The 15628-nt window shown below is 46.7% G+C and overlaps 1 protein-coding gene across 1 annotated transcript in view; it reads left to right on the forward strand.

Moving 5' to 3' along the window:
* LOC144937498 (neuropeptide S receptor-like) overlaps positions 1 to 14833 on the forward strand; it is a 49024-nt gene extending 34191 nt beyond the window's left edge. The window contains exons 5-9 of the mRNA XM_078864778.1: positions 2356 to 2560; positions 3851 to 3951; positions 4723 to 4815; positions 8765 to 8945; positions 14510 to 14833. Of these exons, the coding sequence (XP_078720904.1) occupies positions 2356 to 2560; positions 3851 to 3951; positions 4723 to 4815; positions 8765 to 8945; positions 14510 to 14771 (842 nt within the window). The 3' untranslated portion in view covers positions 14772 to 14833. The remainder of the gene's footprint in view (positions 1 to 2355; positions 2561 to 3850; positions 3952 to 4722; positions 4816 to 8764; positions 8946 to 14509) is intronic.
* The last annotated feature ends 795 nt before the right edge of the window (positions 14834 to 15628 follow it).

Raw genomic sequence — 15628 nt, forward strand, 5'->3', positions numbered from 1 at the left:
ACAGTGACAAATGTGAAATAAAAAAAGAAATTGATTTGAACATATTTTTAAATCTCTCACAGTGATTGCTACTGCCTTTCAGTGCCGGATTATCCTAGTACCAAAAGTAGCAAATGCTACGGGCCCCGCACTTTCAAGGGCCCCACGCTAAATGCTTTCAAGCTATCAATTCCGGTTCAGTGATTCTGCACTTGATATATTACTGATATATTACTATAGTATTATACTGCCTTCAACCTTTAGCGAGTTGTCGTATTATCTGGCTGAATAGCAAATCAAAATGTACAATTACTTTACTATGCAAGTAAAAAATGTGTGTTTTAATATTTAGGTTTATTTATTTATTTAGGGGCCCTTTATAACATATGCTACAGGCACTAGCTTAATCCGCCACTGCTGCCTTTGATTTCATTTAATCATAAAACAGGTGAGCCAGAGGGTGATAATTTTTTTTACTTATTTACTTGTGATTTCACAAGTACACGTTTCCTTAATTTCTCATCAACCCAGCATATAAAAGTATTTTAAAATGACATTTTATCAATCATATGATGAAGTAAAACATTTCAGTCATTAATAAATAAAAAATACAATTCGGATGTTATTTGTACTTATTTTTACACACCAAAAAAATCCTGAAAATACATTGGTGGGGAAAATATATCATCATAGTTACTTCAACAGTTTTTGAAGTGATGCTGTATTTAGGATTCAAGTTTTTAAATATCAGTGTCAATATGTTATAATACATTTTTGTGCTAACGCATTACTCCTCTCACCAAATTTGGACATATCAAAGTCGCAGTAATTTTATGCTTGAGCATTGGACTTTAGTTACACCATTAGTGTTGCTTTGTCATTAGTGAAAAAGCTACATTCTGGTAGGGCTAGGAACAGTTTGTCTATAGGGGTGGGGAACCTTCTTTCTGTCAAGGGCCATTTGGACATTTATAACATCATTCGCGGGCCATGCAAAATTTTATTTATGTTGCTATGAAAAAAACTCCTAGATTTATTGAATTTCGAATCGTGCCTTGGCAGGGTCAGAGGTAATGATTTTGCGGGCCTTATATGGCCCGCGGGCTGGACGTTCCCCTCCAAACTATAGGAAAACAACTGACGATTTCCAACAATAAAGAACTTAGTTTACAAATTTGGAAATAATGAGCTAATTTAACTCAGATTTCAACCCCGAGGCGTCTGATTTTGAGCAAGATGTACCAGAAGAGATAATGGCGGATCGGCAAGATTGGTGATGGAGAAAACCTGCCCAAAAGGAAAACTACTGCAGGGAGCGGTTTAAGAGATCAGCTCATGTGCATAAATGCATCCCAATGTTGTATCGGTAATGGATAATATTGTGGGGGCTGACGCCCACCTCCCCCCTCCCCGCGGGAGCTTCTTGCCGGGCCACCGCCGATCGGGTGACCAGCCCCCCCCCGCGCCAGCACCTTCTTGGAGATGTCTCACGGCTGATTCACCACCGCCCTGGGATTATTACGCGTGCGCCCCTATGGGCACTCTTCACTCCACAACACGCACGTCCGCACTCGCGGCGTTCCACCTGCCTGCGCTGATTGCGCAATATACGTGTGGATGCTGAGGGCGGCTGGGATTCTCGATGGTCGCATGAGAACTCTGCTTCAAATTCGCTCTCTCCCTCCCCTCTTATCCTCTCAGAGCCCATTAATCCCCGGGTGACATGATGTCATCCTGCGCGGCCAATCGAGTGCTTTACCTTCCGAGTTTTAAACGCTATAGCCGTTATGGGGGAGCATCACGTCATCCTCCCCCCCTCTTCCCCCCCACCCCATTGTTTGCACTGTCCGTAGAGTGTTTGCCTTCGAGGCCCCACCTCCTGTGTTTTGTATGCTTCATCGCGGCCAGCCTGTAAAGCTCTATGCGCCCCTACGACTTTTTAAGTTGATTTTAGGGGGGCCGCCATGTAATCTGGCCTGGGGGGGGGGGGGGGGGGGTCGGCCAATCTCCTGGCAACGGGAAACCGGGGGACATCCCTGCTAGGGGCCCTTCGGATGAAAACCCGTGGTGCCAGGCACCCCCCCCCATCGAGACCCTACGTGGGTGCGTGTGTGTGTTTAGTGGGGGTGTGCGTGCGTTCATGTGGATGGCGGCGTTGGTGGAGTTGCAACGCGGCCGTGGAATCACAATATCAATCGCTTGGTTCACACACAGTTGTAGCACACCCAATGCCATCCCAATGATTCCCCAAACAAATTGTGATTGGCAGCAGTATTTTACGAACAGCCGTCATTTTCATGATAGCACTACCCAAATATCACCATGCGACGTGACTGAATTAAGTTTTAAGTGCACATTTACTTTTGTGGCGTGCAGACAGCCGCTCTCGTCAGCTGATAGCGGCTTCCTGGTGCCTCTCTTTGCTATTTGCGTCGCCGACGATCGCCCTGTACACACTGAAGCTGCTGCCTAACGGAGAGCAGCAGTGCTGGATCGTGTGGGCAGAGAAGAAGATATTCTGGACGAGCTACATTACCACAGTGGCCTGCTTGGTGTTCTTCATTCCGCTCACTGTCATCTGGTGAGCCACATGCATTCACATTGTACAAACGGTTAAATGGACCTCTTAAAAAAAAAAGACTTGTATTTATATTTTCCACAAATAAACAACACGTAATCCTTCGACCAGAACACTCTCTGCGCTCTAATTAAGCGGAGCAACGTAGGATACTGCCTAAAGCTATGCTAATGTTGTGTAGTAATTCCAGATGCATTTATTAATGTAACATGAGGATGCACCCGGGGGGTAACTGGGCGATGGTGATAGGCTCTGCCGGCCTCAGTCCGCAGCGAATGGGACGTCGAGCCAGGGGCGTAGCCCTGTGGCTGCATAGCAACATCTGGAAGGTTCCAAGGGTGAGGCTGAGGATTGGCTGCGTGGTATCACGTGGGCCAGGTGTTATAAGGGGTGGAGAGAGACAGCTCTAGGTCAGTGTGGAGAGGGGTTGAAGAGAGACACCACGTCTGTGTCTCCGGCACTCCAGTGGCCACGTGGCAGGCCGGAGGCTGTCTCCCACACGCCGTCAGCCAGTGGCGTGAGGGAGCGAGGAAGCGAGCGAACGCCACGCTTAAGGAACGGGAGTAACGGGAAAAAGGAACCCGGCGTGTGAGGGAGCCGTGTAAACGAAGAACGAATAAAGAAAAGACAACAGACATGATATTGTCCGGAGGGGGTTTATTACATTAAGACTGGACACTATCCAGTGATTATAATACAGTAACTACATCTATGTACGTGTTGTACGGAATTGGGTAAACCCTTTCTCTCCTTCAATTTTGTATTTATTTTATAAAAACAAATTATTCAAGCCCATGAGAATCAGTCTGTTTTTCGGTTTAAGAATCAGCCTTCCATCCTCTGCTTCACGGTGATGGTGACTCAGATTACAGTTCAGTACCTGTAGTAGAGTATATTTTAAGTGTTGTTTCAGGAGAAATGTTATAATCCGCGGTGACATGGGGGGTGACCTACTCACGGATCCGGTAATTCACGGCAGACCACAAAATATTCGTCCTTACGGATGTAAGGACGAATTAGCCACAGGATTCTGTTATTCTCCGTGGGAAAAATGCGAATTACAGGATACGCATGGCACCTGACTGTCAACTCCTGTAATCCTGAAGCCCAAATGGAGCAAATCCGGCCAATGGATCCATTTTAAATGATTTTTGCATTCTTGAGATTTACAATCCAAGTGACAAAAAAGAAAAAAATATTGATTACTGAACAAGTCACGTCACGTAACGTAAACAAAACAAAGTATATATGTCAGTGTTATTTTCATTTACCGTGCTCCGTGTGTTTGCGAAGTGTCGTGAATTTTTTCATAGTACGTACCATCTGGAGAAAAAGCAGCAATGCAGCAAATGTTTTGAAATGTCGACCCGTGGCAACCACTGGCAGCAATGATGGTACGTACCTCAATTTATGGCCACACAAGCTCTAGCGAAGGGATGTACAGTACTTTAGGCAGGGCTATAGTAGTTGCCATCGATTACATTAAATTGCATATGTTGTGCACATTCCAATTAGTCTTCATTTTTTCATCATCATAAGCCATGATCAATCTACCCTGGATGAAGGCTTCCCCCAAACTGGCATGTCTCCCAATCCAATTATGTAATAAAGACAAATATCTCCCGTATAGCCTTCAACATACTGTTGGGGCAAGTGCTGTTAGCGAGCACCTATGAAGGCCGAAACGGTACACGAGGGGATGGGTGGCCAGCACCATGCCTGACTGCCTTTGTCTCCCTAGTAGCGATTTCTATACACCGCACTAGGTAGTCATTTAAGGTCTAATCGACCTTGGGGAAGCCCAATACCGGTTCAGATAATTCTCACTAGTGTTGGCCGTGAGTGGGAATCAAATTCGTGTGTGTCACCAGATTCGTAGTGCAGCGCGCTAACCGCCAAACCACCGCTCCCAAGCACCTACACACAAACTGAATTAATTGCTCCATCTGCCTGTTAGACGTCCTCTTGGATGCATTCCATTCCTTCGCTGCCACTCTGCCACTATTCTGGACCATCGGCCATCATACGCTTGGGAGCATTTTCTAATGTACCCACTATCTTAGATCCTGATTGAATTGTTTAATGAAGTTGAGCACTGCCCCATACATGAATAGACATTAGATATGGCTTTTTTTTTTATTAACCCTTTCGTAATTTTCTCACAGGTTACGATGGTGTTCAGGCTGATATGTTGCCTATAGAAACATACAGGAAGGCAAAAAAGAAGACCATTAAATACAGCCTAGCTGTCATATTTGGTAAGCATGTTCACAACATATTATACATGCTCTTTTGTTCATAGGACTGAGATTTCACTTAATTTGTGCACCACAAATATATCCGCAATGTTACCAAGAACAATAATACCAGCTTAGCAACCGCAAAACGGTCTCCCCAGTGATGATGTTTACACACCAGGTACTTCTGTTGGCCGTAAGCAAGAATTAACTTGGGTCGCTGCTTTCGTAGCACAGCGCGCTAACTGCTACACTACTGCTCACTCCTATTGTGTATGCCCACACACTAATACCTGCCAATCGCCACTAAGTGACAGTAACATCACCACGGCGCCTGTGCCAGGCCAGGTGCACTTTGAGGCCACGTGAAGTGTCGAAGGCTTGCTGCTGACAGGTGGTTTTGGGACGGACCCAGGTGCCATGGGTTGACTGACTGAGATGACCTGTAGATGCACCAGCTGTACCCCCTACCTGTGCCAACTTGCTGCATTTTAGCCACCCGGCACGCCACTCGTTGTTGTGAGCATCATTCCTCCGCCCTTGGTTGTTTCTGGAGGGCAACTGCCTCCAACTGCCCAGTAGCAGCGTCCTTCACGAGCCTCCTCCAGAGAGGCCAATCTTGACACCGGTGGTAGCAGTGGTCGGGAAGTCCACTCAGCTCCACATCCTCCTGTACCGCATCAGCTCCGTCTCTTCTCCAGCCCGTGTTGTGCCTGTTTAGCCCCCTCGGTCCTGCCAAACAGAAGCTGTTTGGGTATGTGGTGGCTGGGCATGCGGGCGACATGACCCAGCCAACGCAGCATTGCCTGCCGGAGGAGCTCACTGATGAGAATGTGTCCAGATCTTTCAATGACATGTGAGCTCCCCACACAAGCCAGCCTGATTAAACCCGGGATGGATCGTAGGCAGGACAGCCTGAATGTTTCTAACTGATGTCCAATTGGAGGAGGGGTCCATGTTTCACAAGCATAGAGAAGTGAGGGCGTGACTTTGGCCAAGAAGACCCGAAACTTCGTGCGGAGCGACAGACCACGTAGCTTCCACACAGCGTTGTGCAACCGCTCCCCACACACACATGCGTGTGCAACAACAACAACCGCCATTCGCCACTAAGTGGTGGTGACGTCACCACGGCGCTTGTGCCAGGCTATGTGCACATGTAAAGTGTCAAATGCCCACAGTCAGGAGGTCACGGGGCAGACCCAGGTGCCATGGGTCGACTGACTGAGATGACTGGCCGATGCACCACCTGTGCCCCCTACTGTACCAACTTGCTGTGTTTTATCCACCCGGTGCTCCGCTCATTGTTGTGAGCGTCGCTCCTTTGCCCTCCGTTGTTGCTGGAGGGCGACTGCCTCCAACTGGCCAGCAGCAGCGTCCTTCACGAGCCTCCTCCACAGAGGCAAATCTTGACACCGCTGGCACCAGTGGTCGGGAAGTCCACTTAGCTCCACATCCTCTTGTGCCACATCACTCCATCTCTTCCCTAGCCCTTGCCGCGCCCATTTAGCCCCCTCTATCTGGTCAAACAAAAGCTGATCAGGCATGCAGTGGCTGGGCATGCAGGCTATATGACCCACGCGTGTGTGTATGTGGGGCCCCACGTCCGCCATGCCGCCCTCACTGGGTAGATGGGGCGCGACATCTGCCCATTCTGCTTCTTACTCCACCACGTCAGTCGACTCCCGCCGGGCCCCTGCCGACTGAGTGTGTGAGGACCGACGTCTGCCCCACCGCCCTCGATGGGCATGGGGGGCGCTACGTTCGCCCCCTCCACTCCCTCCTTTACCATATCGCTCAGCTCCCACCGGGCCCTTGCCAATCGGGTGGTCGGTCCTCCCGCGCTAGCGCCATCTCGGAGAGACATGGCTAAAGTGCTGGCTCACCGCTGCACGAGGTTACTCCGCACACGCCCACCTACACCACCACTAATGCGAAGGCGGCTGCGCGAACACGCGTGCCCCTGCTGGCTCTGTGCTCACTTTTATTCTCGGCGCAAACCACAATCCTTTAAAGTAAGCCACCCAGTCAGCACTACCCAGAGGGAGTATCTCGCGAGAAAAGCCTAGCCTACTACTGCCTACACACCCAGGCACTCAAGCATCCTACCACGTAATTCGTAACTGTACGCACGGCATCACATGGACGCTGTGAGCGCCTGGAGAAGGCAGGACAGCAGGGGGTCTTGACGGCAGAGATGTTGAAGATGAATTCCTTGAATGGCCCCTGGGCTCCCCTTTTTACCCCCCTGACTTCAAAAGCCCGGGGTCGCATCGTACCGCGCGGCCAATCGTGCGCCGACCTGTAGTTTCTGCTCAGGTTTTTGCCCTTACATGGATCGTCGCACCCGGGGTTCCCGCGATCCATTGTCGGCCCTTCCGCACTCAAGAATCCAGTACTCACCCTCGTTAATCCAGATTAACACCCGACTGGCAAATACACACCCTACGGGTGTATATTTGGTGTGGGGGTCAGCGGGGGGTCGTGGCCCCTGCGGTCCCCTCTGCTCATCATCTGCTTTTCTCACTTTTTCCACCCCGGCATGAATGACTCATTGCGGCTAGACCGCTAACCTTTTTGCGCCCATACACAATTAAGCCAATCCAGGGGCACCGCGATGTAAATTGTCCTGCAAGGGTCGGCCAATCCCCTAGCACCGGGAAACCGTGGGACTTTCCTCATAGGTACCCTTTGGATTTAAACCTGTTGTGCCAAGCAATCCTATGCCAGGACGCTACGTGTGTGTACTGCGTGTGTGTACTCAGTGTGGGGGACAGGGGGAGTCGCAGCGCTTGCAGAGTGGCTTCGAAGCCTTGGCACCCCATGTATATGTAATGTAGTAACTCGGCGGGAGACGACTTCACGGGTAACACACTCTTTATTTTATCAAACTCGTTCACAGGTGACTAACACCTACTTTGTATCTCGGGTGACAAACACCCACTTAGTATCTCGGGTGACAAACACCCACTTAGTATCTCGGGTGACAAACACCCACTTAGCTACTTGGCGACTAACGCCCACTGAGCTACTCGGATGACCAACATCCACTTAGTATCTCGGGTGACAAACACCCACTTAGCTACTCGGCGACTAACGCCACTGAGCTACTCGGGACACTCCCTGCCCGGGGTATCCGTCTCGACTGTGGGTCCCCAGCCCGACCCACGGGGGCGTCGGACGCCGGGTCCCACAGCCTCGCCTCCGAGCCACACAGGGCCCCGGTCCCCACAAGGACGGCGGGACTAGGGGTCTCGGGGCACTAGGTCTTCAGCTCCGTCTTCGGGTCTTCAACTGGGTAACTCTCCCCGAGTGCTCTCGCGCGTCCCCCTTTATACCCCACCTGCGGACGTCGCTGCGAGCACCCACTTATTCGACCAATCGCTGGGCGCTGGCTACGATCCTGTTTTCCCACATCTCATCGTGCCTCACCACCCACGCCGCGCCGCCCCGTCATCTGTCACTCCCGGCGCGCGCGTCCACACCACGCCCACAACGCGTGCCCAACCCCGCACCCCGCGCCGCCCCGTGATCCATCACTGTCACAGTCGGCGCACGTCAACACCACCACTACATATACACACGCACAAACTCCTGGCACAAGGCTGACTTGTTACATCTCACGGAGGATCGCTCCGCCAAACAAAATAGTTACGTGGTTCAGTTTGCAAGTGCGAGTTTGCATTTTAAGTCAGTGTTAAAAAATATGTAGGTGTCATAGAAACTGTTTTGTGAGTGTGGATGTTTATCAGACAGGTGCACATAAGTCGAGGACTGCCTGTACATCGTAATCAGGTTGAATTATTTTGATTGTGCTTAATACAACATAGTTTTCAAATTCTTATATAACTTCAACAACCATAATGTGTCACTTGACATTTTATTTTGTTTTAAAATCTATTATTTATACGAGCCGATAGCCTGTATAAAGATTTATCTGTTAACAAATGTGCTCGGTTCTCATTCCCAGCGTTTGTGCTGTGCTGGAGCCCGTACTTCATGTTTGACATTCTGGACAACTTCTACCTTCTGGCCGAGACAGAGGAACGTAATTTTTCGTTACTCATCATTCAGAACCTGCCTGTGCTCAACAGCGCCATCAACCCATTGGTGTACTGTGCATTCAGTGACAATGCCTGCCACTGCATCCGGTGAGAAATTGCTGTACGCCACCCTTTGAGTCTAGTTCTCGGTGTATTTGTCAACGATTTCCTCGCAAGCATTATTGTTCAGGTGTGTCAAGTGGTGCAGTAACTACTCAAACGTGTGGGCAGGATTTCGAGCAGGCTGACTGTAAAACAGCAAACCTTTGCCCATCGCTACGTTCTTGAAATGGCTGCGATTGGCAAACCCGCGATCCCCAAACTCAAATGGAAAAACTAGGATTTGGTTCATGGTTCGAAATGCAACACCCCCTCCTTTTGTTTTATGTTACCCTACAACAGGAATTATTTACAACTAGCAGGAACCCGCGGAACTTCCGCGAGGATTTGGGCAATGCCCATACGGTCAGTATTATGAAATGTGTTACGGTTCAACAGCAAAAATTAACCATTGTTAAACTCATAACTATAAATATTGTACATTTGCATGTAACACTAAACAAATACTATATAGTAAATAAAACATAAAGTAACATAAAAAAAAGTTTTATTTTCACTTACCTTGAGTCTTGATGCTAGCTTGTCGTGGGAAGGGGGGCAATGAGTCGCCATAATTGCACACACACGGGGCACCCTATATCAACCCAAACATTAAACATGAATTATTTAGAACTAGCAGGAACCCGCAGAACTTCCACGAGGATTTGGGCAGTCCCCGATTTACGAAGGGGGTCTGTTCCGAAGCCAACAAATACAAGTGCTGTTAGTGAGCACCTATGAAGGCCGGCAGGGCTCATGAGGGGACAGGTGGCACCCACCACGTCCGGCCGCCTTGACTCCCCTGTGACGATATTTTTACGCACCTCACCAGGCACTCGTTTGAGGCTGAGTCGACCTAGAGGAGGCCCATAACTGGTTCAGATAATTGTCACTGGTGTTGGCCGTGAGCTGAAATCGAACACAGATCGCCGGGTTCGTTGCGCAGCGCGCTAACCGCTACACTACGGCTCCCCACGCACACAAAGACACACACCAAACGACACCACTTACCCCAACAGGCTGTTGGTGCAAGTGATGGGAGCGGTAGTGTAGCGGTTTGCATGCTGAGCAACTAAAGCGGCGACCTGAGTTTGATTCTTGCTCAAGGTCAACACTAGTACCTGGTGTTTAAACATCACCACTGGGGAGACAAATGTGGCCGGGCGTGGTGTTGGCCACCTGCCCCCTCGTGAGCCATGCCGGCCTTGATACAATGTTATATGCAAATGTAGAATATTTCTTCTTAATTAGTGTAACAATGCTTCCCTTTTTGTTGAACCGTAACACATTTCATAACACTGACCCTTTGGGCATTTAAATGCAGTGCATTCGGTGTTCCGACTTACGAAAGTGTCTCAGGAATGAATTTGATTCGTAACCCGAGGGCTGCCCATACTCCGTTAATGTCATGTCAACTATGGAAATATTAAGATAACATTTAAATATCAAATGTAACCAGTGTTGTGCATCACAGTTAGGAATACAATTTCATTTTCGGGTTTTGTACTAAATGCATGAATCACTACACTTAATTTTTACTTAAAACTTTCGTGACTGCAGGAATACATATTATTTGGTTCTTTCGGTGAAGTCACTTAGACATAAAATAATGAAAAAAATAAAATAAAAACTAATGACGTTTCGATCGCAACACAAGCGGTCGTCATCAGTCAGAGAGAAAATGGGGGGCAAGCCTCCAACTGCAACTGTTTATAAAGGCTTGAAATGGGTGCAGACGAGCCAAAGCTGTGAGTGGGCGGGGGCACAAGTGCCGTGGAGCCAGCGCTGAGCGGCGCAGTCCAAGTGTGCCAGCAGCATGGGCGGGGCAGCCAATGCTAATGCAGGAGAAGACAAAGGGGGAGAGAGAGGGGGCAGAAAGAGGGGGAGAGATAGGGGGAGAGAGGGGGTAGTGATAAGGGGGAGAGAGAGGGGGTAGAATAGTTAGAGAGATGGGGGAGAAAGAAGGGGTAGAGATAAGGAGAGATGGGGGGGGGGGGAGAGAGGCGGTAGAGATAAGGGGAGAAAGAAGGGGGGTAGAAATAGGGGGAGAGAGAGGGGGGAGAGATAGCGGGGGGGGGGGGGGGAGGCGGTAGAGATAAGGGGAGAAAGAAGGGGGGTAGAAAGAGGGGGAGAGAGAGGGGGGAGAGATTGAGGGCGGGGGGGGGGAGAGGCGGTAGAGATAAGGGGAGAAAGAAGGGGGGTAGAAATAGGGGGAGAGAGAGGGGGGGAGATATGGGGGGAGATAGAAGGGCTAGAGATAGAGAGAGGGGGGAGAGATAGGGGGAGAGAGGGGGTAGAGATAGGGGGAGAGAGGGGGTAGAGATGGGGGCCATTGCACCTCGCTCCACACATCCACACTGCTGATGATGGAGGTTGACAAGAAATTACAAATCAAGTCATGACCCAAAGTGGTTGATGATATCTTTCAAATGATTGCTGAGTTTATAACCATCTATACACAATTGCACCGTTTTACTTACACGGTTAAACATCTGCCATAATTTTGTAATTCTATTTATGGATTTCATGAAGCAATGAGTAAAATTTTACCTAAAACTTTCGTGACTGCAGGAATTCATATTCTATAGTTATTTTGGTAAAGTCACATAGATAGAAAAAATAATCACACTAAAGTTATAAAAATAAAGTGGATAAAATATCACGACATTTCGACCGCAACACAAGCGGTAGGCCTCGGCAAGGTAAGGTAAAAGTTAAAAGGTAAAAACAAGAGCCTACCTTTACCCTACCTTTTACCTTACCACAATACAATCACTCTACCCTACCTTTTACCCTTCAGCAGGTAAGGTAAAAGGTAAAAAGCAACGACCTTACCTTTACCCTACCTTTTACCCTTACCCCATACAAATTTCCCGATTACAGGGTAATTACTAGAGAACTACTACACATGCACAAGGTTTATAACGGTAAATGCTAGGTAAAGCGCTTTAATCATATAGAATACTCTCGATTATTCCAATTTTACACGCTTTCTTTTAACTCACTCTGTCTGTCGTTGTTGTTGTTATTGTTGTTGTTGTATCCTCAAATCTTGAAACTCAATTTTTACCCACTTCCTAATGTGGTATCGACTGCAAACTTGATATACTTAGGTCATACTGATGACAATACTATATTCTATCATTAAACATTTGTATATTTTTAAACAATCTTTTTTTATATGTTATGTTTCGGCTTGGGTCTAATTGTCCACGCTCAACTGACGTTGGCTGTAATGGGCCACGGTCCCTTACTTCATGGCAAGCTTCGGGGCCACTTCCTGGAGTCGTGGAGTTCTGTCATTACTAGTACATTTCATTAAAGCGTGTTTTTAATGAAGTTTGTTTTAATATTACTTATTAAATAGAGGCCACGGACTGCACCACGGAGCTTTCAGCGGTAAACAAGGTACCGTATTTACCGGGTAATACTTCGCGCTACCTTTACCCTACTGGGTAATTCTTCTGAGCTACCTTTACCCTATTTACCTTACCCCTTGGCATGTCGACATCTTTACCCTTTACCTTTCCCCTTTTACCCGGTAAAAAGGGTAAATTACCTTACCTTGCCGAGGCCTAACAAGCGGTCGTCATCAGGAACAGGGAGGTTGGCCTCTGAGGGCAAGCTGCTTATAAAGGTTTAGAGATGGGCGGGGCAGCTAATGTTAATGTAGGAGGGGGCTCCGACACCGGCAGTAAGTCTTACAACTGATTACTAAAGTAATTATATAATAGATTAGTAATAAGTTAATTAAAAAATATTGTAATTATGTAATAGATTAGTAATCAGTTACTTGTTATGATTAGTAATCAGTTGTAAATTAGTAATTAGTTGTCATGTGTATTATTTAATAACTGAACCCAATCACTATACCCAATCATGTGCAGAAATCATAGGTGTTAGAGGGGCAGGGTTATTGCGACACATTTATAAATAACGCGATCTAACCCCAAAACCTTTATTATGAATAATATTGGTCGCGAAAGCCTACGTGTTAAACTGACAATGCATATATTATCAGAGTGTGGCTTTTGTTTGCATTCTGACCACACGTATTGTGGTTAATGCAGACATGATTCCTTGTAAAAAGGTCTCAGTTTTGTAGCCAGAAAAAAGGGGAAAACCCTATTCTTATATTTTGGTATTGGCAAAGGGGGTCCCATGATGAAGATGCTCACCCAGTGCTCTCATGACTCTGATAGTGCATTGTCTTTGGGCTGTATGCCTTTTGGCGCCCTCTGGTCTAACACCGTTTGAGACGAAGCTCAAAAGAAAGCTGTCTTTGGTGTGGACCAATCAGTTTCAAGGACAATGCATATATTATCAGAGTATGTGTTTTGTTTGCATTCGGACCACAAGCATTGTTGTTAATGCAGACATGATTCCTTGTAAAAGGTTTTCAGTTTGGTGCCACAAAAAAGGGGAAATAACCTATTCTCATATTTTGGTACTGCCAAAGGAAGTCCCATGATGAAGAGGAAGTGTTTGATTAATGAATTTATCCAAAAGTATATATATTTTAAAATGTATGAAGTAACGAAATGGTATTTCATTCTCAGCTTATTTACAAACATACATTTGAATCATTTGCTGTTAAGTCACTTTCACACCTGCAATATACATCAAATAATTCATGCACAACTGACTGCTAGCATATGATCAAATAACATGGTGCATACAGTATTTGTGTATTTACTCTCATGTAATGACACGTGCCAACATAAATATTTAATTGGTGCCTTGAGCCAAAATTGTCGAGCATTTGAGTCATGTTTCTAATAGCAACAAGTACAGCCCATTCAGGACCAAATCGTTTGAAAATATGGAATGCGACATCAAGCTGAAGGGAAGGTGTATCAGCTGATTAATGCCAATGTAGTCTGGTATTGCAAAATTCCCATCTAATAGCATATTTATAATTGATGTGAAATTTCTCTTTTAAAAAAATGTTATTGAAATATGGCAATATTCCATCATAACCCTGACAAGGTGGAGTGGTCGTACAAACCCAGCAATCTGTATTTGATTTCCGACCACAGTGGAGCTTTTTGTGTTATATACCTGCATCCTCTATTCCCCTCACATGTACCAACCCTTCCAGAAAGTGTTTCAGCAGGCCCAATGCGCCCACTTAAGAATCATTCAGTATTTTTTTTCATGACATGGACTCAAATTGTGCAGGCATATGTAATATATTTTACAGCATGTAACTCATCTAAAACGCTGCATGCACATACATACGCAGTACGTACATTTAATGGTTTCAGATCTGGTCACAGCTCTTACAGGAGATAATCACATTGTGTCAAAAGTGTCTTCAATGGATTCACAAATAAGTTAATGGCACAACGACGTGGCTTATATCCAGACCCAGTTGATGCAATCATTTCTAGATTCACTTGGCTTCCCATTCGGGTCTAAATTAAATTTTGACTGTACCCGAGTGAGGACAATTTATGAAATATGCCCAATAACAAATCCCTCTTATTTTTCACACTGACTGTTGGGAGTGGAAATGCATGTATGTGATTCTGTAACTGTCATTTTCCACCACCCTTCTCTTGTACACGCAGGTTGGGGATAAAGACATCGTGGATGTCCCCCGTGCGTCTGCGGAAGCGCCAGCATGACCTGCGGTGTCTGGACCGTCGTAATTGCTCCACACACATTCCAAGGGTGTCCACAAGCCCAGGCAGGCAAGATACTTGGAGGCACAACGATGCCACCGAAATCTCCTCATCGGACATCATCCTCACATTCGTATCTGAGACGTCATCTATCAAACAGCAGTCAGCACATGCTGTACTGCCCAGGGAAAACGTTTGTGTGCAATAAGAGGTTCGTTTGTGGCCTTTTTAGCTGTTGTGATAACACGTGCCTGTGCATTTCTGGTTTAAACCTTTCACACGCTGTACTCGACATGGCATTAGTAGCTTTGGCCATAGCATCTTAACCTTCATGGACCTAAACGTCGATATAAACTTTGCATTGTGATTTACGTTTTCTATTTGTGACAACTCGACGTAAACTTAAGAGGGGAAAATACTCTCATAATTATTATCGTAATATGTACGCAGCATATTTTCACTATATTATGTAATTTAGTGCTGTTGTCAGTGTTTAACAATTGGAGAGACGGGCTCATTAAGTCCTAGCTGGTGGACCATTCAGCCCATCGTCGCTCAAGGCCCAATGGCTGTCCTATAACTGGACTGGTCTTTGCCCACATGAAATAATGACAAATCCATGAACGCACGACATCATATTGACATTAATTACACCCAATGTCAGAATATTTTGTTTTCACATCCTAAAAGTATTACAGGCAAATTATAATAATACGGTTAAACGCTTTCTATCCACGAGTTCTGGATTCGCGAGTTTCGCATATCCGCGAGTTGCGAAATGTGTACCGTACCAGACCACCTCCACCGGGGAGGTGTGGGCAAAAATTTACATTGGGAACTGCGAAGACGAGGCACGCCTCCTAAGCTGCCCACGTAAGTCCTCAGTCTCGCAGTAATCCCGCTCTGAACTCGCTACTGTATTGTTTTTTTTTTACTTTATACGTACTTGCAGTCAACACGTTTATACATTTTGATGTAAACGAGTCGATTCTGAGCACTCCGTAGGGTGCTAAAATGATAACAACTGTGCGTTGTTATCAAACACCTGCGTCTCCCGAGGAGTCA

The sequence above is a fragment of the Lampetra fluviatilis genome, chromosome 1 (genome assembly GCF_964198595.1).
Source record: "Lampetra fluviatilis chromosome 1, kcLamFluv1.1, whole genome shotgun sequence".
Lineage (NCBI taxonomy): Eukaryota > Metazoa > Chordata > Hyperoartia > Petromyzontiformes > Petromyzontidae > Lampetra > Lampetra fluviatilis.